This window comes from Numenius arquata, chromosome 25 (assembly GCF_964106895.1).
Source record: "Numenius arquata chromosome 25, bNumArq3.hap1.1, whole genome shotgun sequence".
NCBI lineage: Eukaryota > Metazoa > Chordata > Aves > Charadriiformes > Scolopacidae > Numenius > Numenius arquata.
This window is the reverse complement of record NC_133600.1, coordinates 291,559-317,716: the sequence shown is the minus strand read 5'-3', so window position 1 is coordinate 317,716 and position 26,158 is coordinate 291,559. Positions and strand designations below refer to the sequence as shown.

At 49.8% G+C, this 26,158-nt stretch overlaps 2 protein-coding genes across 2 annotated transcripts; one reads left to right on the top strand and one right to left on the bottom strand.

Moving 5' to 3' along the window:
• Positions 1–6,158: 6,158 nt before the first annotated feature.
• Positions 6,159–7,448, top strand: TIMM13 (translocase of inner mitochondrial membrane 13). The gene is made up of 3 exons (XM_074163842.1): positions 6,159–6,380; positions 6,564–6,632; positions 6,711–7,448. Exons 1-3 carry the CDS (start codon positions 6,243–6,245, stop codon positions 6,807–6,809), a joined length of 306 nt encoding a protein of 101 aa, XP_074019943.1. The 5' UTR covers positions 6,159–6,242; the 3' UTR covers positions 6,810–7,448.
• A 1,703-nt stretch (positions 7,449–9,151) lies between these two features.
• TMPRSS9 (transmembrane serine protease 9) lies at positions 9,152–24,102 on the bottom strand. The gene is made up of 19 exons (XM_074163778.1): positions 23,979–24,102; positions 22,974–23,101; positions 22,429–22,496; positions 21,832–22,010; positions 20,615–20,656; positions 20,194–20,304; positions 18,668–18,839; positions 18,144–18,418; positions 17,847–17,983; positions 16,373–16,691; positions 15,359–15,530; positions 13,680–13,951; positions 12,824–12,960; positions 12,048–12,405; positions 11,841–11,957; positions 11,027–11,195; positions 10,452–10,717; positions 9,793–9,929; positions 9,152–9,313 (listed from the first exon to the last, which is right to left on the bottom strand). The coding sequence occupies exons 1-19, from the start codon at positions 24,100–24,102 to the stop codon at positions 9,152–9,154; spliced, it is 3,345 nt and encodes a 1,114-aa protein (XP_074019879.1).
• Between the last annotated feature and the right edge of the window lie 2,056 nt (positions 24,103–26,158).

Genomic DNA, 26,158 nt, shown 5'->3' with positions numbered 1-26,158 from the left:
GACAGCCTAGTGGTAAAAACATTGGAGTCTGTCAACACCTTAACCCCGAATGATTATTTCACAAGCTGGAGAATGACGGGTTCTGCTCACAACAGCTTAAGGTATGGAAGGGTGAAAACCAGAGTTTTATTTTCAGGGGATTTTGACGTTGTCACCACTGAGACCTTGTTAAATCATGGATGCAAGTTATGATGCACAGTATTTGTGATGTTAAGCATCGTGATTGAATGCTTTTGAGATATTCAGCATTAAACAGAATAGTTACGTTTTCAGATGTTAAAATGGGATTTTAAAGGTTATCCTCTGTAAACGTTGACTTTTTTTAATCCGAGCTTACTGCAGCTTGTTCATACTTCCCTTATATTCACAGGGACATTGTCAGATATCTTAAGGAGCAGTATTTGCAAAATAGTACAGAAATAGTTTAATGACTTTTTAAAAAAGTTAAAAGGAATTAATGTTTAGGACATAAGCGTTGCTTTGCAGGTGTTCGAATGCTTTAAGTAAAGTCTAACAGTGAGTGAAGGGAGAGTAATACTTCTTATTACAAAGATGCTTTTATGAGTAGCAGGTGACTTTTATTTCAATATGATGTGTTTTGTATCTGACAGTGTCCCTTTAGCTTAAGGTTTCTTCTGCTGCATTTCTGTGGAGATAACTCTGACTCCCACAAAGGTTACTATTCATACAGTAGTGCGTCTGTAAGCCCTAGGAAAAATACTTGGCTGCTCCAAAGAATGTATTGGTTACTGTACCAGCAAAAGTTGTTTTGGTTTGGTTTGGTTTTTTTCACTAGCTGTTAGTTTGAACACAAAATTTGGATACCATTAGATGCCAGCATAGAATCCTGTTTTTACCTGTACTCTTGAACTCTGATCTTGTCTTTCAAATAGTTTAGACTCATCAAACAAGCTACAAGGTTTGGATGTTTTCGGTGGCTTTTGGACATTATGTTCTCTGAACAATATTGTGACTGACGGATATAACCTAGAAAGTCAGTTTAGTGGCTTTGACTGATGGCTTTGTAATGCGAGCAGGGTGGGAACAAAGGGGTTTTTTAAGCTCATGGGTTTATTTTGCCATTTAAAAATAAATCAAAGATGCTACTTTTCTGTATTTGAGTGGGATGACTGAATTACTGAAGGTAAACTAATAGAAATTTAGAATTATGTTTTAACCCATTATCAGAAGATCTATTATAAAAAAGCAGGATGAAGATTTGGTTCTTTGGTCTAACGGGATAACTTTATTGATGCACTTGTCCATTTTTGTAATGTAATTTTCCCACTCTGCTTGAGTAGAAGGTTAAATATGTAGTAAATCATGTCTATCTCTCTGTAAAATGTATCTTGTGAAATTATGTTTCTCAGACATACTGTTATCAATTACCTCTTCTAAATTCGTTTTTATGCAAATGAATGCAATCAATGTAAAAGTGTTTTTGCAGTGCACCTTCCAACCACTGGACAGCATTTCCCTTTCTGACCCACAGCTTCTATAATATACTTACATAATGTTTGAGGGCTTTTTGCTTTTTTTCTAAAGGTCTGTATTTATTCTTTTTTACATTGGCCAGTTTTCAGATTGCTTATTCTTTAAGATTGTCCTGTACATATAAGATTGTTCTGTGATCTTAAATACTAAAGCAATGAGTGTGTAGTTCATTTGCATTTTTTCTATGATTTTTTTTTTTTTTTTTTTCCCCTGTAAAGAACAGGCTGGGAAAGGCAGCTTCAACGAGGAAAACCTCTTGCTACCTGAGCCATAGTTTTCTTAACAGCTACTGTATGGGGAATGTGTCTTCTTGTAGCCTGACGGACTGGTGCTCACAGATCTGTTGTAATGAGCACAGTGCCCTTCGGTAACAGTCTGTGGAATTTGTCCTTGGATTTGGAACTGTGTGCTTTAACTTTGGAAACAGTTTATTTTATTCTTCAGTACCATGTTTAGGTACATACATGAGTTCATACAAAACAGCAATTGTCACTGTGGGAAAAGCGGAATGCCAGCAGGCTAAATGTGGGTGATTCTGTCACCACAGTGCTTTCTAAAAGGCTACTAAAAATAGGAGAAACAATTCCTAGCTGTTAATTACAAGATACAGGAAAAACTACTGTATTCCACATACTTCCTTGTGTGTGTGTGTCTTCTCTAGATGCCATCCTTTCTTCTTGCTTTTGATGCTGAGCTGCAGTATAATGGCACTGTCTCTTTAAAGCTGGTGCTCCATACTGAGAGCTTTACCAAAAAGCATCGTTTCTTTTATTTTTTTTTTCCCTGACTTTCAAGAATTTTTTTTTTCTTTTCAGGATAATTAAAGCTTTTTGTTCAAATAAAACGTAGTGCCCCCTTGCCCTCTTTCCCTTTTTGATCCTGTATAAGAAGTTGGAGGATAGTCAGCATTTCTACTCCAGTGTCGATACAGGTGTAGAGCTTGAAGTAGAAATAGATTGGACTTGTGAAGAGAAAAATTATTGTAAGGCTTTTCTGATTAGGGAAACTAACCAGTATAGCTTTTATTGAGAGTAGTTACTGGAGTGTAGCTACCTGTATGGATTTTTCTTAGTCCAGAAAAATAAGCAAACAACTTTTATTCTGGATGAAATAGTAAAAAAGATTCCTAAATGATTCTCACTGGTTAAGAGGGGGAAGGAATAACAGAACACCTGCAGCAGAATAGTTAAGCCAGTATTTTCATTGTGTAGATCGTAACAGAGTATCATATAAACTACAATGAATGCATACTGCCTACTCCTTAGTTTGTACCATGTGAAAATGCTTGTGTCAGAACAAGGCCATCTACCTGCAGACCCGTGGAACGTGGCATCCTGCAGAGTGAGAAAATGGTTACAGGGAGCTGCTGACGTTTCACGCCACTTCTTTTTCCCTTACTTCTGTATTTGTGACTTTAGCTCTTGTGTTGCAGTAACTTATTCCAAGTCACAGCGTGGCCATGATTCCTTTGTTGCTGCACAGCTTTGTTTCCCAGTGTGTCTACTTAGGCTGGTTGGGGACTCTGGACTTGCCCTGGCAGAACCAATAGTTTACACTGGTGCATTGATCACTTGTCTTCAGCAACTGTTTTGCCATTAGATGGGTGTTGCCTGGCACAGTTTGTGTTTGTAGCAGGAATGAAAAGTCTCAGGAAGAAAATACCCATCTGCTTCCCGTGCTCTGTCACGTAAAAGCCTGACGAGGTTGTCTGCGGCTTGCATTAGTCAGGAAAATTGTACTGCCGTGTGAAGCAGACCCTACTGTGAAAGGAGATCACTTAATGTGCGTGTTTATCCTTGAACAACAGGACACCTCATGTTCAGTTCAGGGATCTTACTGGCTTTTATACACCCTTTTTTCTTTTTTAATACTCGTCCTGTATAAAGGCCCTTTAACTGCAACCTGAACAGGGGTTAGTTAAAGAGACTTTTAGAAATCCTCTCTACACCCCAGAATATTTGAGAATGTCTCTTTTTTGTGCATCAGATTGTGATGCTGTATGAAAACATGCGTGCTGGGTGTTTCTGTCTCTTGTAGCCACTTCTCTCACTTCCTCACTGTTAAGCCATTCTATCTCTTTCTGTATCTTCTTTTGAAAGTCTTATCTTTAAACAAAGGCATATCCATATTTGATACTGGATTTTTTTTGCCACTGTTGGGTCCAAGCCCTGTGTGACCACGAAACAAAACTTTGTTGTAAACCAGTGAGTGGAAGGTGAGATAGTGATTGCATTTTTCAAAGCATTGTTTTAGCTGAATGTCAGGACAAATTATATTGGAGAGTTTCTTTTTTCACTTAAAATGGCCTGGGAAACAGAATTTTTATTTGCCCTTAAATATGCTTAGCTTTAAACCAGTTACAGTAATTTAAAAGTGGGGTTTTTTTTATACAAGACCATATTTACATGCAATTATTATTTGTAAACATAATGCCTTTCTTGAAATGCTAAGGTCTAGAGAGTGAAAAGGATGCTTAATATTGAAAGACTCCTGAGAATAGCACAAGCAGTGAATTGACTTGGAGTTCATGAAAATAAAATGTGTTTTATTGAACTTCCAAATTTTGTAGTTAGCTTCTAATCACGTGATGATTCCATGTTGATGAGGTTACTGTGTGCTCCAGCTACCCAGATCATCGTTACACTAAAATCACAAGCAATAAGCTATCTTAAACGAGTTTAAGCCAAAATGCTTTCCATTTGGGCAGAATAATACCTTCTCAGTTGAATTCTATTTTTGTAACAGTGATGCCTTGTGACTTGAATTGTGTTTTCTTTATTTTTTAACACAATCTTTATTCAGATACCTCTGGGTTTAGGTCACTGGTCAGTTTAACTGACCACCTCTGGTCAGCTGCTGCAGATAAGGTTTTGGAAGGTTCAAGTTTTTAAAAGAAGGAATAGTGAAAAAGGTTGCAAATTGAAATATAAAGACAAAATGATGAAAATGTTCACATGGAACTTATGAAAACTACATAATGATCTAGACTTTATCATTTCAAAGTGTTTTTTTTTTCTTTTTAGAATATGCATGCCAAATGTCTTGTCTTTTTCAATGATTTGTAATATACATTTTATGACTGGAAACTTTTTGTACAACACATTCGAATAAATGTTTTGCATTTTATGTGTTTCCTTCTTTCATTTAACCATCACAGAGGCCACATGGGCTGTTTGAGATGATTCGTCCTGGGGGACCTTCCTGTGTGTAGAGACAGGGGACGATGAGCTATGCACACTCCTAAAGGAGATGAGCTGCATCGCCTCGTGTGCTCCAGGAGTAAATCAGTGCTTGCCTTTAAACCGTAGGCAGAAGCAATGCTCGTGGAAAGCGCTGGACTGGCTGATCAACAGCACTGCTCCCAGCAAAAGCAGAGGGAAGAACTTGAGTAGCTGGAGCAGACGACGGTCTCCTCCCTTTCTTCCCCCTGACCTCTCCAGCTGCCACACTGAAGGGCTTGTTTCCATTTAGGTCTCCCCTCAGCCTCCTTTTCTCCAGGCTCAACATCCCCAGTTCCCTCAGCCGCTCCTCACAAGATTTGTGCTCCAGCCCCTTGAGGTCCTTCCTGTCCTGAGGGGCCCAAAAGTGGACACAGCCCTTGAGGTGGGGCCTCACCAGTGCCCAGCACAGGACGGTCACTGCCCCAGTCCTGCTGGCCACACTATGGCTGACACAGGCCAGGATGCTGTTGGCCTTCTTGGCCACCTGGGCACTCTGCCGGCTCATATTCAGCCGCTGTCTACCAACACCCCCAGCTCCTTTTCCCCAGGCAGCTCCAGCCACTCTTCCCCCAGCCTGGAGCATCCATGGAGTTGATGTGACCCAAGGGCAGGACCTGGCAACTGGCCATGTTGAACCTCATCCCATTGCCCTCGGCCCATCCATCCAGCCTGTTCAGATCCCTCTGTAGAGCCTTCTACCCTCCAGCAGATGAACATCCTGCCCAGCTTGGTGTCATCTGTGAGCTGACTGCGGGTGCCCTCAGTCCCCTCGTCCAGGTTGTTGATAAAGATATTAAACAGAACCGGCCCCAATACTGAGCCCTGGGGAGAACACCCCTGTGACCGGCCACCAACTGGATGGAACTTCATTCACCACCACAACCTGGGCCCAGCCTCCAGCCAGTTTTTCACCCAGCAAAGCATACGTCTGTCCAAGCCACGGCCAGCCAGTTTCTCCAGGAGCATGCTGCGGGAAATGGTGTCAAAGGCTTTACTAAAGTCCAGGTAGACACCACCCACAGCCTTTCTCTCATTCATCAAGCGGGTCCCCTTGTCACCGATGGAGGTTTGCCAGCAGGCCTGAGCCCCTCTGACTGCCCCGATGGCCGGGTTGTGCTGTACCTGCCGTGTGCTGGCGCTCAGGATGAGCTGCGAGACCGCCCTAAGTCCCTTTCCACCGCCTCAGGGCGCCGGGCTGCGCTGAACGCCCCCGGCGCGGCGGGAAGGCTCGGCCGCGCGCTGCTCGGCCCCGCGGGACACCGGCTCCCTACAGCCACGCCGCCGCGGGCGCCCGTCCAGCCTCGGGACTCCGCCACGGCCGGTGGTGACACCAACACTCATCCCGACACGGGACACGGGCCTCCGCCCTCACCCGCTGCCCTGCGGGGCCTCCCCTTTCCGCCGCGCGGGGCTCTGCGGGCAGAGCGGCCCCGCGCGCCGGGCGCGGTGCAGGCCGGGAGCCGTAGTACCGGCGAGCCGCCATTTCCCCGGCAGCGTGGGCGCCGCTGCCCGCCGTGACTGCGCGCTATGGAGAGCGGCTTCGGCTCCGACTTCGGCTCCGACTTCGGCTCCGGGGGCGGCGGTGGGGGGAAGCTGGACCCGGGGCTCATCATGGAGCAGGTGAAGGTGCAGATCGCCGTGGCCAACGCACAGGAGCTCTTGCAGGTCAGGAGAGGCCGCGGGGGCGGGTGAGGGCTGCCCTGCGGTTTGGGGGAGGGGGGGGCCCGGCCGTGCCTCTGCCCCTCGGCGGGGCGGGGAGGGGATCGCGACAGCGGCCGGTGCTCCGGGCCCGGCCCTGCGGCTGCCCCCGGCCGGTGCCCGGGCTCCTCTCACGGCCTCTCTCCGCAGCGCATGACGGATAAGTGCTTTCGGAAGTGCATCGGGAAGCCCGGCGGGGCGCTGGACAACTCGGAGCAGGTGAGCGCGGTCGGGGGGACGCGGGGACCCGCCAGCCCACCCCCCCGGGCCGACCGCAGAGGGTTCTCTGTCCCGCAGAAATGCATCGCCATGTGCATGGACCGGTACATGGACGCCTGGAACACGGTTTCCCGAGCCTACAACTCTCGGCTGCAGCGGGAGAGAGCCAACATGTGAAGCGCTCCTGAGCCGGGAAGGGACGAGCGGCCAGTCCAAGTGGCTGGGAGCAAAGTTCTGCTGCCTTTCCAGCCCCTGCCATGGCAGAGCAATAAACCCTCACTGAACCTTTTGCATCCGTTGGCTTTTGTTAGCACCAGCCCCAGGAGTGAGTGAATTTTCCAGTCTTGAGAGCCACCGTGAGCTGCTTGGTTTGCCTCATGCCCTTCCCAACGGTCCAGACTGGCCATGGCATACAGCAGCTGAAATCCCTGCTGAAAGGGCTGCGAGAGGCAAGGAGCCTTCTGTGGAAAAGGTGGGCCAAGCCAGCACCACAGTCCCTTTGCCCAGGAAGCCAGCGTGGACCTAGCCATCAGGTGCTTACCCAGTTACTTTTCATCAGTGGAAAAGCTGCCATAAAGTGCTCCACATGCCACACTTCACGGTTTCTTCCCTTGTATTTGTATAGCTGTACGTGGGGCTCACTTTTGGGCTTGTATGCTTTGACTCAGCTCAAGCAGTGTGTTGGGGAGCAGGGGTGCTCTTACTAGGTTTGCAGCACAGCCTTGCAAACAGTTGTACAAGCACAGCTGGGAATGAAGAAGGTTGGGAAATACTAGGCTGATTTCTTTATAGAATAAAATGGGTTGTGTGGCTGTGATATTCTGTAACTTCTTGTCTGGTTCTGGCACAGGCGTTCCATCTGGGAGCGTACCTTCCAGGCAGCAGAGGACTTGGATCTGCTTTGGGGCTGAGCTCTGTATTGTTCTTGGCTTACACAGCCTGGAAAGGTCGGTTTGTGCTGTGTACTCAGCAGTGTGCACAGCAGCTGGGAGAGGAGAGTGTTGGAGGTTAAAAGTGCCCGTGCCCCTGCAGTGAGATTTTTGAAATCCCTTCTTTTGAAGCTCTAGTATTTCACTGTTTGCTGGGGCAGGGAGACAGACTGGAAGGATGATGTCTCCTTAGCTGCTAGGACATGCAAAGAGATGTGGGAGAACCTGAGTTCATTTAATTTCCCAAGGTGGTGGCTTCTATGAAGGGACTTAAGTGTTCTCACACAGGGTACATGATTCGGAGATAAATGGATATTTGGACTAATTGAAACTGAACTGCAGTTTCCCATCCAGATTGGGCAGAATGGCTACTTGAAAATAAACTGCTTTCCAGCCATGTTTGATTCAGGGGCTTTTTACTTTTCTTTATGGCTGTACGAATATTGTGGTACTGCCTGTGCAGCAGTCCTGTTTCATTGATGGAAGCATCCCACAAGTGTTCCAGCCATGAATCTGAACCCATCTTGAGCTGAGCTATGCCTGGAAGCCAGGTCTCCCACTTTGCTTGTGCTCTAGCTGGGAAAGTGATGGATCTTGCTGCCAGCTGGGTTGGGAAAGAAGAAACCTCTTACTATACCCAAATGTAGAGCTTCAGTGCCAAAGCATTTTGGGGTACTAGTCGCTGTTCAGTTTTGGTGGTCAAATCTATGAGGAGATGTCCAAATCTGCCTAAGACTTGACACGTGAGCTCTGCAGCAGTTTTTTCTTGTGAACAAAGGTGTCTGTCTGCCTTATGCTGGCTAGTGGGACCTGACTTCCCACTGGAGGTGGTGTATCCTTGGACCACTATGGCACTTGGAATTTTTCCCACCTAGCTTAACCAGAACAGTGGTCTGTGTGGCTGTGCCTATCAATTTAATCACTTGTTCCCTTATGGGAACTGGGAGCTGGAAGTGTGGGAGGATGTGAGAAGCCTTTCCTGATTCTCTAATACACATGAGGGCCTGTGCAGTCTTAAGTCCAAGTGTTTTAGTCCTACCTTCTCTTGTGATCAAATGGTGAGCCAGGGGATCACTGCTGAGCTTACTAGTACCAAGCACTGAGTGGAGACAGTAGCATACCCTTTCCAAAAGCCATTCACAACATAACAGCTCCATCAAGGCAGTGAGGTCTGAGGCTTCTGCAAAGGTGTAACTCTGGGCTGGGGCAAAGTTCACTTGGCTCTTGGCTTGGCTTTGGGATGACAGCTCGTAGATAGATGTCAGCCAAACTACATGAATCTCTGGCAGATGTTTCGGGTGCTCCTCCAACTAGAAAGGCCACGTTTTAATGTGTAGGTCTTAAGATGGGACAGGCCTCATTTATTTATAGAAAATGTCTAGAATTGTACCTTTCTATGCAAAGTAGTTATCAAATGCCCTAGTGTCATAACTGCAGTGGGTCACACAACACTGGCATTCATTTAATACCTGCAGGCTATCTTCGCCCCTTGGCAGCATCAAAAAAATTGTACAATATCTGAGGGGTTAGTGCATCCTCTGGCAATTACTTCTCTCATTCGTCGCCTTCCCTGAGTGGTGAAATGCAGCTTCAGAGCTTGAGGTTCTGTGCAATCCAGCCCTGGACAGCTGTAACTTTGGTGTAGACACCAGGGAAGTATGGCCTGGCACAGCCATAGCCCCAGCTTGTGATTCCTGCTAGAAACCACTTCCCTGAGGGTTCTTTACATGCCAGGGGCCCACCTGCATCGCCCTGCAGAGAGAGGAAAAGGGTCCTGTATCAAGCCAAAAAGGAAGTCCAGCCCCACCTGGCTGTGGGATATTCTTTCTCTCTGGGACATAGGAACATTTGCTGTCCTGCTCCCCACCTCCCCAGGAGCCTGCCTCCAAGCTGGAGGACTGCTCTGTGATGTACTTGCATGCACAATCTGAGGTTGGGTTCTGGAACACAGAAGTGCATGTTCGGAGGCACAACAGGGTCATGAAATGGGCTCCATGGTACCCCTGTGGCCTCTTGTTTGGCATTGCCTGTCTCTTTCCCTGACCCGCCACAGGTTGGGCAAGCAGAATGAGGTATGTGCAGGATGGACTTGGATAATGGCAACAGCCAGTGGAGATGGATGGACGGACAGCTGAGCTAGGGGAGGCAGGCAGCACTCCTGAGAGAGTACAGCCTGGGGACTTGGCGCAAGTTGGCTCTTGAGCCGCAGCATTTGCTGCTCTCGCACTCACTGAACAACTGTCGACGGAGCCCTGGGGGAAACCAGCGCACACCATCCTGCTGCTGATCTGGACAGGGTAGAATTTTTTGCAGGCTTGGTCTCCAATCATGTTCACTGCTGCTTTTTGCAGGTGCTTTGACATGAGACCTGAGGAGACAAGTACGGCTGTTAGCTTGGTGCAGAGCACGTGGGAAGCTGCAGCACGCGTAGGAGTGGGGTCTCTGCAGCCTCACTTGCCAAAGGGAGAGGCCTGCACTGGGAAAGTGAATCAGGCCTGGTTCATCCCCAGCAGAGCAAGCAAAGGATGGTTCCTTTGGTGTGTACTTGTCAGGCAGCTTAACTGACCAGCCAGAAATAGTATGGGCATGGTCCTTGTACTGCAGCAGCACAGCTGGAGCAGCTGCTGCAGGGATGGGGAGCACAGTGGCTGGCATGCAGAAAGCTTGGGAAGGCTGCAAGAGGGCAGAGGTGTAACCGAATGGAGGAGTATGGTGCATGGTAGCTGGGGAGGAGATTGTGGCGATGTCAGGCCTTGCCCAGGTTGGTATCCCCTGCAGGGTCCAGCCTGGCATGGGGAGTGTTTGGGGCAGTGGAGTGGGTACTGCAGATGTTTGGGCTCACAGGGGAGGTGGCACATCATGGATGTGAGGGAGCCCTCTCAGCCAGTACCTCCTTCCTTCGTGGAGCCCCAACCTGTGATGAAGCATCTGGCTCCTTCATGGAAGATGTGTGAATTGTGTGGGAGACATATAGGTTTGATGGTGTTGCTGAACTTGACGGGTGTGTTCAGCTCTAGTAGTGCCACATCATAGTCCAGGCTGTAGACATTGTAAAATGGGTGCTTGTAGATACGGAATATTTTCTCCATTTTGCCATCGACGCCACTCAGGAAGGGTGTTCCTAGAAAGGCTACCCACATTTTGGGGTCACTGTAACTGCAAAAAGACAGCAAACCTGGCTATTAGGAGCATGGCCTCACAAGTGGGGCTGTTCCTCCACTTGTGGGGCTGGGATGCACTATGGCCACACCTTGTGAGGCCAGGACCCCTGTCTCCATCACACTGTGCCATACCCAGGCTTTGCTCCACTCATTCCTCTTCATGCTTACTTGTAGGGAATGCGTGCTTCCAGTGGGGCACAGCATCCCAGCCATGGTGCTGGACTGTGAGGAAGGGGAAAGGCAAGTGGGCTGATGGGAATGAGGCCAAGAGTCAGCTGTCTTCACTAGCCCATCTCAGACTTACATGTCAAAGCAATGAGCTGCAGAGAGTAGCCACCGGTCAGCAATGAGGACAGCCCCGCACTTGTGCTCCTTCTGCCAAAGCCAGAGACTGACTTGCCAGGGCCATTCTCCTCGTGCTGCAGTGCTGCCACCCACGATCTTGCTGAAGGCCAGAGAAGTTAAGCCACAGTCTGGGACAGAAGAAGAGACACGGTGGCTTTAAGTAACCATAAGTGAAAGCAATAGCTGCCCTCCTTCCATAGTCTGTGCCATGGGGCAGCCTTCTGGGGGGACATACTCAGGGCAGTAGGATGTGATGACTTCCATTCACCCATCTGAGGCAAGGCTTGGCAGACATGTATGGTTTGGGGACTTTTACTTGTTATCACAGATGACACCTTCCAGGGATGTGAGGAAGGGGACATTTGGATGGACTGGCTGAGCTGTCATCCAGCAAGGAATGTGCAATCCAAGAAATAATCCCAGGGATGACAAGACATCTTCTGGGCTGCCACGTTCTGCAGAGCTGTCTTGCCAGCTCGTACCAGCAGACTGGCCAGGAGGCCTGTGTGCTGGGATGTGGGTTCTAATGCTCATAGCACAGGAGAAGAGGCCACATTCCCTGGCAGAAAATTTGGACCCTGCTCACCCAGCTTTATCATCTTGTAGGCTCTGGCAGACCAAGTAGGACCTGAACCAGAAGGGGCTGGTCCAGGCCCCCAGTGTACAACATGGGTCCCAAGACAGCACCTGTGAAGTTGGTGGGTTGCACTGGGGAGTCTGGGTAATGTAGAAGGCAGCTGGGCAGCAGTCGCAGGCTGCACAGCAGTACTCACCACAGTTGCGCTCATCGAAGCCGTTGCTGCAGTCAACAACGCCATCACATTCGGGATTTTCTTTTCCAATACAGACCTTGCTGGAACACTTGAAGGTGAGGCTGGTACAAGGCACCACTGGAAGGCAATAACCCACAGCCTGCTCAGTACTGTGCTGGGGCTGGAGGCCTCCTACCAACATGTCAATAAATCTGTTGTCAATTTTACCTGGGGTTTGGGTGGGCTTGGCAGGCTCAGTGGTTTTCAGAGCTGTGGAGGTTTCTTTCACGGTTGTGGTCATCTTCATCCCCAGGGTGAAGTCAATTAGACTTGCAGCTGCTGTGCTGGGCTGGTGGGTGAGGATGGCTGCAGTAGAAGTTCTAGTGATGGCTGAACTGGAAGGGGTGCCTGTGCCAGGACTGGGCGACTGTGAGATGGTATCCAGGATCCAGTCTTTGAGTTTGGTAATTCTGGAGTACACACCAGGTTTCATAGCCTGGGCACAACCGATTCCCCAGCTCACAATGCCGGCCAGATAAAACACTCCTGGGGTCACCTCACAGGCCAAGGGTCCACCTGAATCTCCCTGAGGAAGAAACAAAGCAATGGCTGCTCAGCCCCATCTCCCCAAGACAGGTCTACATGGAGCTGCCCTGCAGCCACACCAGGAGGACTTAGCTTGCCCCAAACTCTCCTTTCTCTAGCCCCACGAGGCTGTCTGCTGCCATGCAGTGTGTGTGCAAGACACAAGTGTGCAGAGGCTGAGACTAAGGTCAACTTGGCTGCACAGATACAAGTGGCATTTGTCATGAAAGTTAATAGCCCTGACACCACCTTTCCACAAGTGAAGGACAGCCACGGCCAACTACCACCATCTCACTGCTGCATGAGGAGACCTGCTTCATCCAGGATTCCAGTCTGGCCAGAGAAGTGGGATGTCAGTTTAAGTCATGCTCAACTTGACAGAACTTCCACAGAAAGGTAGAGAAATCCCAGACTCTCACCTGGCATGAGTCGATCTTCCCCTCCAGGAAGCCAGCACAGATCATTCGGTCAGTGAGGGAGAAGTTGTAGAGAAAGTTGCAGGTGTTTTGGTCTATGATGCCCACAGAGGCTTTCTGCAGGACCTCAGGCTTGGTGACTGCATGAAAAACCACAGGATTGGTGAGTGCGGCAGAGGGAAGTGGGAACTAATGGCTTTTTTTTTTAGGTCAAAATGGCTTTTGACCCAGCACATATTTCAGGAAAACGGGCTCTAATCCCACACAGCAGTTGAGTCCTATATGAGCAGCCCTCTCAGCAGCCCTGGAGCTCCTGGCTCACCCCAGGGTGCAGTTTTGTGGATACTCACACAGGCAGCAAGTTTCTCTTGTCATGACAGCTTGTGGGCTCCTGGTCAAATGTTAGAGGGACAGTAGGGGTTTTTTTGGTAGCACACATGCCACTCTCTGGCCCTCTCCCTGCAACAGGATCTTTGCTTTTTCTAATTGTTTGGAATGTCTTTGTGACTGAGTGTGGCTGCTGACTTACTGTCCTGCCAGAGCTACAGCAGGCCACCGAGGCAGTGCCCCACTCTTCTTAACATCGGAGAACTACTGAGGGGAGCCCAGCAGGTTTTTCCTGGTTCCTGCCAAGCTGTTCTCTCCATTTTCTTGTTTGCTGGTGACTCCTAAAAACCTGTGGTTTAAGGTTGTGCTCTTTGTGCCCCGATTCTTGTGTTTCTCTTGGTTCCTGACTGTCCCTGTTATTGTCCCCTGACCTGTATGCTCCCAGGACTGTCTGGGTCACAGTGGAACAGGCTGTGCTGCTGAGTCTGTCACTGCTCCAGAGCAAATCAACTGGTAATGCATCACTGCTTACCGTTCCCTTCTTGGAGGTCACCCCACCCAGAAATGATGCATTTCTTGCCAACAGGAAACTTCTGCACAGCAAGTGGGAGGCAGACAGGCTGGATGTATTTGTTGAAGACAAGAGGTCTTGCCAGCTCAAGTAGAGCCACATCAAAGTCCAGAATAATAGGATTGAAGAGGGGATGCTCGATCACTCTTAATACGTTGACTTTCACTGTATTCCCATCTGTTCCATTGAGTGATGTTGTGCCCACATAGGCTTCGATCTCTTCTGGATTTGTCCTGCAAATACATAATCCCAAACATGCATGCATGCCTAGCATGAATTCTGACATTTAAATTGCAGACAACATTAAATGATCAGTGTTTGCAACCTTACTTCACCAAAGCAGAGCGCAGCACACAGACAAGCAGCCCTGCTAAGTCAGGCCTAAGCAGCAGCACATGTTGGATGTCTTGTGAAGAGGGGAGAACCATGTAGAAATCCTATCCTCACCTCTAGACATTTTTTATTTCAGGAGTGTTCTGACGTGCAGATGGTGTCTCTGCATTGGATTGATAGATTTTTGTGTTTTATTCCTTTTTTTTTTAACCCTATATGAATTTTAAACATTCAGTTTAGTGACATTTATGAAGAACTGCTTCCTTTTGACTGTTTTCCACCTGCTCTTGGTGGTTATTTGGTATCTCAGGTAAACAGTAAGAAGGCATTCCCTAAACCCTTGGTCTGTACCCATCATTGTATAGTCCTGTCACACACTCCCTTCCCACCCAGCTGTCTCTTTTCCTAAGTCTAGTCTGATCTATTTTGTCAGGCTTGTTAGGGATGCTCTTCCACATCCAGTTCATCCTTGTCTCTTGTGTTAGTGTTTTTACTGCATGCAGTGGTTGAGAAGTCAGTATGCTGTGGATTGCCAGCAAAGTACTCGCAATCTCAGTTCTTTTTCTAATTACTAGCATTCACTTGTTTTTTAATTGCCACTGCTCACAGAGCTGCTGTTCTTGTGGCAATATCCACAGTATTTCTGACCTCTTTTTCTCAGTGGCAAAAGCTGATGGAGACCCATTATCGTCCGCAGATAGAGAGCTCTGGTTTTTTTGCTGTGTGCCTCACTTCACACTTGCCTGTGTTGCATTTGCTGCTTTATTGCTCAGCTACTTAATGCATAAAGTTGTCTTGAAACTCTTCATAGTTAGTTCCCCACCTCTTCTACCTTCAGGAATTTTTACTCTTGACAAACATTGTCCTCTTGCTACTCATTTCTTTATCTAGGTTGTTTATAAATCTGGGCTTGGGCTCTTGTTTAACAGAACTATGCAGGATTGAACTGACCCATCTTCCCTTTAACAGCTGACTACATGTCTCTTATTTCCTACATTACAGCCAATTTTGAAGCTTACATTTCTTGACGAAACTCTCTGGTGGCACCTGTTCTTTTCCACCCTGTTAGGTGTGATGTCCTTGTTCCCTGGCCAGGTTACTTTACCCTTTCCCTGCCTCATCCCAGCCTCCCCACAAACCCCCCTTTACATGAATCTCTGGCTATAACAAAAATTAATGTCCAATGCGTGTTCTCATGACTCCAGTGCCACAGCTGTGGGCTTGGCTACATGGCTGTGTAGAGCTGCACAGCTGTGTGCCTGTGCAAGCAATCTGGCACAGCAGTGTCAGGGGGGACAGACTCTTACTCATTGAAGCAGTGAGCTGCCGACAGCAGCCAGCGGTCCCCAATTACAGTGGCTCCACAGAAATGCCTTGAGTCTTCTTGCAGGCTGACTTGCCAGGGGATCTCTCCTCTGGAAGCATCTGTTCCTCCCACGATCTTGGTGGGTTTAGAGAACCCAGGTCGTCCTCCACACTCTGAACAAAAGCCAAAGCATGACTTGTGAATACTTCTAGCAGAAGACAAGTGAGGAGAGACTTTTGCTGTGTCTAACCAGGATGTCTGAGCAGGGACAGGTCAGGGCTGAAGGGTAAGGCATCTCCTCAAGCCCTGCCAGCTGATCAGGGCAATGCCTGATGGTGGCTCTGCGCAGCCATACATGGGCTTTCACCCAAAATGCTCTTCCGCCTCTTGCTCTTGGCAAGTCCTTAATCCTGTGCCTTTCTCAAAAGCAAGTAACCAGCAGCTCTGTGCCTCTTAGCCTTGCCATTCCAGATAAAAAGTTAATCCTAAATTTAGAAAAATATCCCACATGTGTATCTCCCTGCAGAGCTGCTGGGAGGGCTCCTTGGAGCTGACAGGTCATCCTATAGATACCTATCCTCCCTTCAGGGAGAAGATGCAGGGCTGCTGTGAAGTTGCAGCCATCAACTTTGAACTGTTGGGGGATCCTTAGGTGGAAAACAAAAGTGAGTGGTTAAACAGTGTTAGACACCGCTGTACACTAGTACCCAGTCCTGGGTCTGCTGGAGCAGACCAATTGCACAGACTGCGGACAAAATTATGCATTCAGTTGCATAAGCAAAAGCACTCATGAAACTCATCTGCACAGGTACTGAGGGCCTTTGCCAGACTGCTCTGGGCTGAGCCGGGGCAGCCACAGCATCACTTGTGCCTTGGCACTTAGCACTTAGGCAAGTGTTGTGTGGGTCACCCTACTGAAGGTCATTTCAGCTCAGCAGAAGAATGAACCAGACATTTGGCCCTGTAACAGCCCCTCTTCCTGCCAAGGTGCACGCACCCTGCAGGATGCTCATACCTTGTGGTCTCGATGCAGTCACGGGCTTGCTGGCAGCTGCGGCTGGTGAAGTGGTGGGGATTGCTCCAGTGATGGTGGTGGTAAGCTTGTCAGAGATGACCACATTACTCTTAGTACTGAAGTGTATTGAAGGGACAGTATGGGCTACGGAGGTGGGGAAGGCAGAAATAGCATCCAAGATCCAGTCTCTGAGTTTGGTAACACGTGTGTAAACCCCGGGCCGCCTGGCTTCAGCACATCCAATTCCCCAACTCACAATTCCCGCCAGGAAAAACTTGCCAGATGGTTCTTGGCAAACCAGGGGCCCACCAGAGTCACCCTGCAAGAGAAGCCTGATGGTGAACTCTCCGTGGGGACGCTCTGAGGCCACCCTGGCCACCCTCAGCATACCTCTGCCAGATTGTGTCGCTCTGTCCCTGTGTATCCCAGATCACCTCTGCTTATTTGCTCCAGCTTAGCGATGAGTGAAGCATCTCCTGTGCTGGTCTTTGGGTGGCCCCCTGTGTGGTCATGCTGTCTTGCTATTAAGCAGTAGCCTTGTGCCCTTGATATGCCAGAAGAGCACACGGACATCCTCCATAAAATCTAGGGTAAGCACTTCTACTGGTTTAATCATGTGTTAGATTGCTGCTCTTAAAAGGTTAAGCCCAGCAACCCCTGAACAGCCAGATGATGGATGTTCATTGCATGATACACAACCCAGGAAGATCATGCTAATCTTTGCATGATGTTTTACTGATTTTGCCTATAGTTCCTTGGTGAATTCTTTGGTACTGTGGGGCCATATGAGTGTCACTGTTGTTGGCCATGTGTCTGTGAAGCCAGCAGGGCCTTCTGGGAGTTGGATTGCTCTAGGTGAGTAATGAATAACCAGATGGGTCACATTCATCATCCAACCTCGAATCTGCCATTCTTGGCCCCTTCTCTGGTGTTTGTGCTGCATTTGGTGCAGAAGTATGAAGTGATACCACCAGAGAAGTGCAGTTTTGCTGAGCTGGTGGCTGCAGATATGGAAGGGCCCTGCCAAACCACAGGAACAGCCATGGAAATCACAGTCCTCCTCTTCCCATGCATTGTGAAAGGCAGGATTTTCTCCACTTACAAATCCAAGCAGGATAAAGGCTAACTAGGGAAAACACCAAGTTGTTCACCAAAAACTGTTGTGTATGTTTTAGTTTTCACTGCTGCCCTTTACCATCTGGATTTTGATCTGAGGACCTACCAGGTACATTGCCTGAAGCTCAGGAAGTAAAGTAGTTAAATAGCCAAAAGAGCCCCTTAAACAGTAGTGCCCTGCTCTAAGCACTAGAGAACATATAATTTTTGTCTTCTGCAGTCCCTGACTGTGCTTGGGTCCAATGCGTTGCCTCAAACCTTGGGGGCAACCATGATGATGGTGTCAGATCCTGCTTCTTGAAGTGCTGCCTGGTGCACACGGCGTGGAAGTGTGCCGGCTTCTCTGGGCAAAGCTTACCTGGCAGGAGTCGATTTTCCCCTCCAGGTAGCCAGCACACATCATCCTGTCTGTGAGGACATGGCTGTAGAGGCTAGAGCACAGCTTTTGGTCCAGCAGCTCCACTGTTGCTTTCTGCAGGAACTCGGGTTTCACCACTAAACAAGACAGATGGGACAGTGAGCTCACCACAGGTAGCTGCCCATGTTACAGCCCACCCCGGGTGGCCAGAGCACAGCCTGAGCTCCCTTCCCCAGTGCCTCCTGCACTGCTACCACCCCACCATGCCTCCTCTGCCGCCTGCCACACTTTGCTTACAAAAATCCTCCTTGAGGTAGCCCCAGCCAGAGATAAGGCACTTCTTGCTGGTGGGGAAGTGATGCCCAGCGTTTGGCAAGCACACAGGCTGGATGTACTTAGTGAAGGTCACAGGTCTCTTCAGCTCCAGCACAGCCACATCGTAATCAGCTGTGTCGGCATTGTAGGAGGGATGCAGGATGATCCGTGCGATGCCCATTTTCACTGCGCCACTGTCTGAGCCTCTGAGGGAGGTGGTCCCTGTGTAAGCTGCCCACATGGCTGGGTCCTGAAACCTGGAAGAGACAGCCAGGACCATGGGAGCCTGCAGCCACAGCAGTGCCCTGCAAACCAGAGCCTGCTGTGGGTGGTGCTGCCTCCTGCCCATCCTGCCATCTGCTCTGGGACAGGAGCTCCCTGTGGCTTAATCTGGTAGGGGAAGGAGACCAGGTGTGATGGGGCAATGTAGTACGGTGGGAGCTTGAGCCGGAAGATACAGCAGGCTTTGCAAATCAGGGGGGCAAGCTAGCGTGGCTAGAGCTTACTCGGTAAAGCAGTGAGCAGCAGACACCAGCCACTTCTCCGTGAGGATTGCAGCACCGCAGAAGTGCTCATTGTTCTCTCGCAGGCTGACTTGCCATGGGAACTCCCCTCTGGACGCCTCTGAACCTCCGACTATCCTACTGGCAGTCTGCATGGCAGGGCGGCTCCCACAGTCTGGAAGGGAGGAGAGACTACATCAGGATCCTGCTGGCTGCACCCCAGCAAAGTGCTCCCAGGGGCAAGTGGGAAAAGCTGCTTCAGCGCATGCTCAAGCAGCACAGCATTACAACTGTGTTGGTGTTACAAGTGTGTGAACCTCATGAAGTTCAACCAGGCCAAGCGCAGGGTCCTGTACCTGGGTCAGGGCAATGCCCAGCACAAGCCCAGGCCGGGCGGAGAATGGCTGGAGAGCAGCCCTGAGAAGGATGTGGGGGTGTTGGTGGGTGAGAAGCTCAGCACGCCCCAGCAATGTGTGTTGGCAGCCCAGAAACCCTCCGCACCCTGGGCTGCATCCCCAGCAGCGTGGCCAGCAGGGTGAGGGGGGGGATTCTGCCCCTCTGCTCCGCTCGGGGGAGACAACCCCCCAGTGCTGCCTCCAGCCCTGGGGCCACCAACAGCAGAAGGACATGGAGCTGTTGGAGCGGGGCCAGAGGAGGCCACGGAGATGCTGGGAGGGCTGGAGCCCCTCTGCTGTGAGGACAGGCTGAGAGAGTTGGGGGGGTTCAGCCTGGAGAAGAGAAGGCTCCGGGGAGACCTTGGAGCCCCTTCCAGTCCCTCAAGGGGCTCCAGGAAAGTTGGGGAGGGACTCTGGATCAGGGGGAGCAGCCATAGGAGGAGGGGTAACGGTTTTAAACTGAAAGAGGGGAGACTGAGATGAGATCTGGGGCAGAACTTCTTTGCTGTGAGGGTGGTGAGAGCCTGGCCCAGGTTGCCCAGAGAAGCTGTGGCTGCCCCATCCCTGGAGGGGTTCAAGGCCAGGTTGGAGGGGGCTTGGAGCAACCTGTTCTAGTGGGAGGTGTCCATGGCGGGAGGGCTGGGGTGTAACTAGATGATCTTTTTAAGGTTCCTTCCAACCCAAACCATTCTGTGATTCTATGACATTGCCAGGGATGTCACAGGGCAGACATTAACCTGCAAGCTTGGAAAAAGTACTCGCCCATCACAGTATCCTCCCTGAAACTCTTCTAAAGCATGAAATTCTGGAAGGAAAGATCTTGGTTAGTTTGACAAGCTCAGCCACTGCCTCATGATTAGCTTCCAGCAGCTTGTGGGCATTTGGTGCTTGCCCACCATGCCAGCCCAACAGGAAGGTGGGCCTTGTCATGACCCTTTGCAGTTGGTGGTGGGACCAAGATGTTCCTAGGGTTCAGTTCCCTTCATCCTGATGCAGACATCTACTATTGACCTGACAAGTTGTGTCAGTCCTTGGCTCTCCTCAGTGCCCAGAAGCCCAGTGGTGTTACAACTGTCAAGGTCTGCAGCAGTGGCCTGTCCCCAATATCCAGGAGACTGCTGCAAGATACTCAACACAGCCCCCTTTCAGAGGTATCGGCACAGTCTTTTTGGCCATTGCATTCAGGGTTTTCTTTCCACGCGCACTGGGTGTTGCGGCAAGTGAAGGTGTCTCCAGGGCAGCTCCCTGGGAATAGCAAGACTTGAGTCACTCCTGTCTTCCGCAGCCCTCCCAGCAACCATCCCCCGGCTTCCCCAGGGGCCACCACCATGGTGTCCCAGTGCAGGATGGAGCCGAGAGCAGAGCTGCAGCTCTTGTTGAGTTTGCAGGGGGAAAGGGGTGCAGGGCCCTGGACCACCAGGTAATGAACAAGAAAGGGCTCAAATGCCTCTTCTTTCTGCAGCCAGGCCACTGGTAAGGAGGAGGCTACAGGTCAGGCTGCGGAGTGCAGCCAAGGAGCTGTGGCAGATGGCTCTTCCTGCTGCCCGGCACCTACCTGATTTCAGCCCAGGTCTATGGGGAGAGACCTCACTGGGACCTGTGACAAAATGGAAGGAATGGGGATCAGTGAGGGTGTCCCAGTCGGGGGCACCAAGAGCTATGTGCTCCTGTAGACTGTCCTGCTCCTGGGCCAGGGCTGACAGAGGCTTCACTTCATCTTTTCCTCCTGCCTGGCAGTTGCTTTCCCTGACCTGTGGCCAGCAGTGAGCTCCTGGCCCCGTTCCCTTCCTGGGGCCCTTCCTTCCTCAGTTTGCTGCCCCACGGGCAGAGTGTGCAGCAGAGGAGCAGCCACCTACAGCCCTGTGGGCTCTTGGGTTGATCCTGGGTCAGGGAGAAATTCCCAAGAGCCGTGAGCTGCCTCCCAGGAGCAGGCTCCAAGGCTGATGCTATCACAAGGCTGTTGCCTAAAGCCAAGGGGTGTCTGTGCACTATTTGGGCTGCACAAGGCTCCCAAAGACCTAGGGACCCTGTCCGTCATTGCAGGGAGTGCAGAGGCAGCTGCAGAGAACCCACACCTTCATGTTTTCCAGGCACATGGGTTTTTTTAAGTCTATTGGACCTGGAGTCCTACGGTCATGTGCAACTGCAGTCACTGAAGGAGAATTTCTAGTCAGGTGGTTTCAGAGAATAACTCAAATATGAGAACTATCTACCTAAGCAGGAATTATTGCTACAACTCTGAGGACTGCCTAAGGGCTGATGCACACTGGTAGGTACAGACAACCCAGCAATTAACCTTCTGAAGCTTCATCTCTTGTCCCTCAGGCTGGTTCCAGGTGCTGCAAGAAAAGCCAAAGCAGCTGCAATTTATGCTTTAGGCTCTGTTGTTGCTGCAGCCCCCAAAGCTGCTCTTGCAGGGCAGAGAGAAGCAGGGCAGCATTACCATTGGAAGGGGACGTGGGGACTCCCCACAAATGTCTGTTGATCAACCGCCAAGATCTAGGCACGTTTCTGCTGCTGTCTTCTGAAGCTGGTAGCACCTGGGAGCCAGGCAGAGCATCTTCTGTTGGTTTGCTTGGGTGCCTCGCAGCATCTCCATTTCTAACACGGCTGCTGGGCATGAAGCCTCGACTGGACATCCAAAGCTAAAGCCCTGTGGCAGTTTGGCTAGCTGAGACACAGTTTGTGGTTTTGGTAGTGTGACCTTTGGTGCTCACAGCAGCAGCACAGGCACCTTGCTCTGGATGCCTGGCAGTCGCGGGAGGAGCATACCTGTAAGAGAAGCTGAGGATATAGTCCCATAGGCAGCCAGAGAGAGACCCTGCTCCTGCAGGGCAGCCGCCAGCCCGTGCCTGAGAACTTCCTCCTCCATGGTAGAGCTCAGGGGCTGGGAATCCTGGAGGGCAAAGCGGAGGCGGAAACGGACAATCACACTCGAGTTTCCATTCCTGCTGGAAGACAGAATTAATGGGTACATTGGCTCCATGCTCAGTACAAGGGACAGGCTCTTCTGCTAGTTGCCTTCAGGGAACTCGAGGGAAACAAAACTAATTCTTAATAATTTAAGGTGCAAGTTTCTCTAGAGATGTGTTCTGAGCTGAAATGGTCATTTGCATTTTTTCCTTTGGCCCAGAGTTCAGCTTTGGTTGAACAAAGCCATTTTCCTCTGCCTTTCTGACTGCACTTCCAAATGAAGAATCCAGAACATTGGAGCGATCCCAGAATAAAATCCAACCTTGACCAAAAAGCAGTTTCTCTTTGTACTAGTTTTGAACAAGAACACAGGTGAGCTCACCTTCTTGGTGGAGCTTGTCAGAATGCCCTGAAATGTGAGCTGCACAGACTGCAGAGAGAGCTGTCTACACTCACCTGTAGCCCAGGATGGTGCAACCGGTGCAGCTCCAGTCCAGCTGGGAGTCCTGGAAACCAGAGAGAAACTGCAAAGCAATAGTAAGTGTGTGTATAGTCACACACTTACCAGACAGAAGACCCCTGAGAGATGGGAGTAGATGATGCCTGGGATTTTGCAGGGAGCTGAAGGCTAGCTGAAGCATCTTCTCTTGTCTCTGTAGGCAGCCAGGAGCACCTGTGTCCAGCTCGTGTGTAACCCTTTGCCCATGCTGGCTCAGGGAATAAGGCAGCAGATCCCTTCTTTTTGCCTTCCTACCACTTCTCTTTTGCAAGGAACAGCCCTCAGCACACATTTCCCACTCCACAACTGTCTCTTAGGGCCCTGATGGGAGCCTCACAAAGTGCAGCTCGGCCCTGTGGTGTACCCTGCTACGTTTAAGAAATCCCTGTTTTCCTCCTGCCCTTTGCATCCAGATTCTGCTGAATGAGGACAGTCGAGCTGGGCCCTGGGCAACCACCAAGTCTTTCCCAAGTCTTCCCCTGGAAAGCCCAGATCAACTCACCAGCTTCTCAAGAGCGGGTGTCAGCACTCTGTAGTAGTCTGAGTTCTCCACCTGTAAGCTGCTATTGAATGTGATTCCTCGCAGCTCCACTGTGTGCTCAAAGCTGGTCTCTCCCACAGGATGACAGGCTGCCAGGGAGGGAAGGTGTCTGTCAGAGTCACAAAGGACACGTGGAAGTTTGGAGCCATGGCCAGACCCAGCTTTCCTCGCTGTCCATTTTGGAACATCAGCTCCTGTGGTTTGAGCAGCTTGACTATCCCTGACCACCCCTGGCTGCCTTGGGGGTGCCCCATGGCCATGCTGGGTCACCCTGCACACATGCAATAGGAGAATTTTACACTGAGTTAGTTTGAACTTGAAAATGGTGGATTTTTGTCAAGCCTGGGACAAAAGTTAATGAGCAGATGGGTACAGCCTGGCAGTGCAATCCCAGATTGGCCCCAGCCTTGCAGGTACAGGCTGGGGGAAGGCGTGCTGGGTATCAAAGCCAGCTTAGAAAGTGGCGCTGTATGGCAGAGCTGTGCTGGTGGCATCTGTCAGTCATGTCAGGCTGGGGTCCACACAAGGGTGCTTGCCTGAGGTGGCATCTGGCTGTGGGGCACCCGAGGCAGCAGGAGGGAGGTGGGAGAGGCAAGGAGACAGTGGCCATGCTCTGGGGTGAGACAGTAAAACAGGCAATGCTCAGTGGCTGCAAGAGATTGTGGTAGGACATGGCTGGGGTGGCAAGGTACAGTGATGGGAACTTTGAGAGTCACAGGGAGAGATTAGAGGACAGGAACAGAGCATATGTGTCATGAGACACTGAAGATAAAGTGCTCTGAAGTCAGATATTCAGAACACGAGTTGACTACAGTCCTTGCAGCTTGTGTATGTAGGGAGAGTTGACTGCATTTTGTCCTTAGCAGAAGGCTTTTGAGGATTTTTGCTATGAGGACTGTGAGCTGTGCAGACTGTTTCTTTTTTGGAGTAGATAAACTGAAAGAATGTACCCAGCTGCACACTCACCCAGCAGGATCCCCAGGTAGAGGGCTGTCACACTGCCCACCACGGCAGCAGCAACGGTTACCTTCCAGCAGCTGGCCCTCAGTCCCCTTCTCTGGGTGCCTAGCACTGGTTTTATCTGGTCCATGCTGTCTGAGAAGCTCTACAGGTGGCCTCTGTGATTAAAAAGAGAAGAAAAAGGACAAGACTGGGATGAAACGTGACATGCCAGCTATGGTTACCCCAGGAGCTCCAACCAGTGCATTATCACAAGAAGTAAAACTCCATCCCCTGAATGTGCATCAGGCTGCAGCCAGGAGATTTTACTAATACATCCAGACTGTAGGACCTGAACACATCAACCATGGTGGCCCCTCCCTGTCTGGTTCCCCTTCTCTTTCTTCCTAGGAGGCCACCACTGAGCATGGCTATGTCCATTGTGAGTACGAACCAGCCTGATGCCTCCATCTCCATGCTCTGCACAGGCATTTCTGGTGACACAAGCTCTGGATGAGCACTGAACCAGTGTCTCAGCATCACAGGCCCTGCCTCAGGGTTCAACCGGGACAGCACATGGTACCTGCTCTTCAGCGGGCAGCCCTCCAGGCTTGCTTTAGTGGCAGGGTTTCAAGGTCGTATCTCCTATAATGCCAGGGTGAACTGGTATGCCAGCTCATAGCAAGGGGTGAATATAGACTGGGCTTGGCATCTTGGCTTGCTCTTTCTGCCTCAGACATCACCCTAGTAAAGATCCTAAAACCAACCAGTGACACTAGCAGATGCTTTGGTGCTGCTCAGGAGTCATGGACCTGCAGTAGCAGGTGGAACAGTTAAGTTGGAAAGTACAAAATTTATCTCAGAGTAAACTTACAGGCCTGCAAATAACAAGACTAGCCTGCAGTCACATCCTTAAATACGAAACTCTGCAGTCTCAATAGAGAGCTATGGAGAGAGACCTGCCTGGTACTCCGGCTAGTAAATGTACCAAAGTCAATTGGTATTGAAAACCTCAAGAATCCTTGGCTGCTTCTGCTGGACCATTCTGACCTGGCTGCTGAAATCCTGCCACTAGACTACTTATATCCCCATGGTATATGTTATGTTGATTAAAACTGGCTAAGTAATAAACCTCACCCCTTAGTGAGGTTTGGTTCTAGGCAGGTTCTAGGCTGAGGTTTCATATGTAGCCCAATGCTATTCCATATTTTTGCAAGAATTGTGAAGGAAATAAGAAATCACAGTCAGTAAATTCAGTGGATAAATGAATAACACTACAGTGTTTAGCACAGAGCTCCCAGTGCCTAGTAATGCAGAGCAATTAATATGAGCTATAATTACAGCTATGCTACTATCCTGATGAGCAGTTTCTCCTTCCCTATGGTCAGCACTGGCACTGGTGCTTCCAGTATTTTGCCTCAAGTACTACAAACATCCTGTACAGGAACCAAGGCCCCTTCATGTGATCTTTCCTGCCTCCTGAGATCAACTCAGTGGCCTCTGCTAAATCTGTTCCAGTATGACAATACTTTTCACGGAGTTAAGATGCTCAGAAGGGATACAGTACTCCAAATGTGATCTCAAAAATACCAAAAAAAGGGCACTTCTCTTGTTTTTCTGTCTGCACTCTTGATAGCACAAGCCAGCCTGTGGCTAGCCGCCTTTTGTGTGTCATCAACTGGTAGGAATGAAATAGCTTGGGATATCCTGCTTTATCCACAGTCATTCGATCAGCCATACTTTAGCCATGTCAGTTTTTGCAAGAAGCCTAACAAGACAAGAAAGGGAACTGATTTCCTCTGGTCCTGAAATGTATTAAATTACTAGATTAATATTTCTCTCCCATGGGTAGGAAGACAACACACAACTGGTCCCTTCAAACTGGCACATAAAAGTCTGTCTAAGATAATTTAGTTGGCCAGACTGAAATACATGGAAGTCCAGCCTTCTTGGCTAAAGGTCCAAAGTTCCTCAGCTTCAGTTTTTTGGGGCTCAACCTCTGGCTGCTGAGAAACCAGATTTACAGGTCACACCAGAAGAGTCTTGGCAAGGCAAATTTCATCTCTCAAACTTACTCTGCCTAGGTATTGACAGCTTCAGGAACATAAAACCCACTCAGCTTTTCCTTCGCCAGTCCCAAATTCTGTCCTCCTGAGGGACATCTTGTCTGGTCACTTCTGCACTGTCCACTTCCTACCAGTACAGAA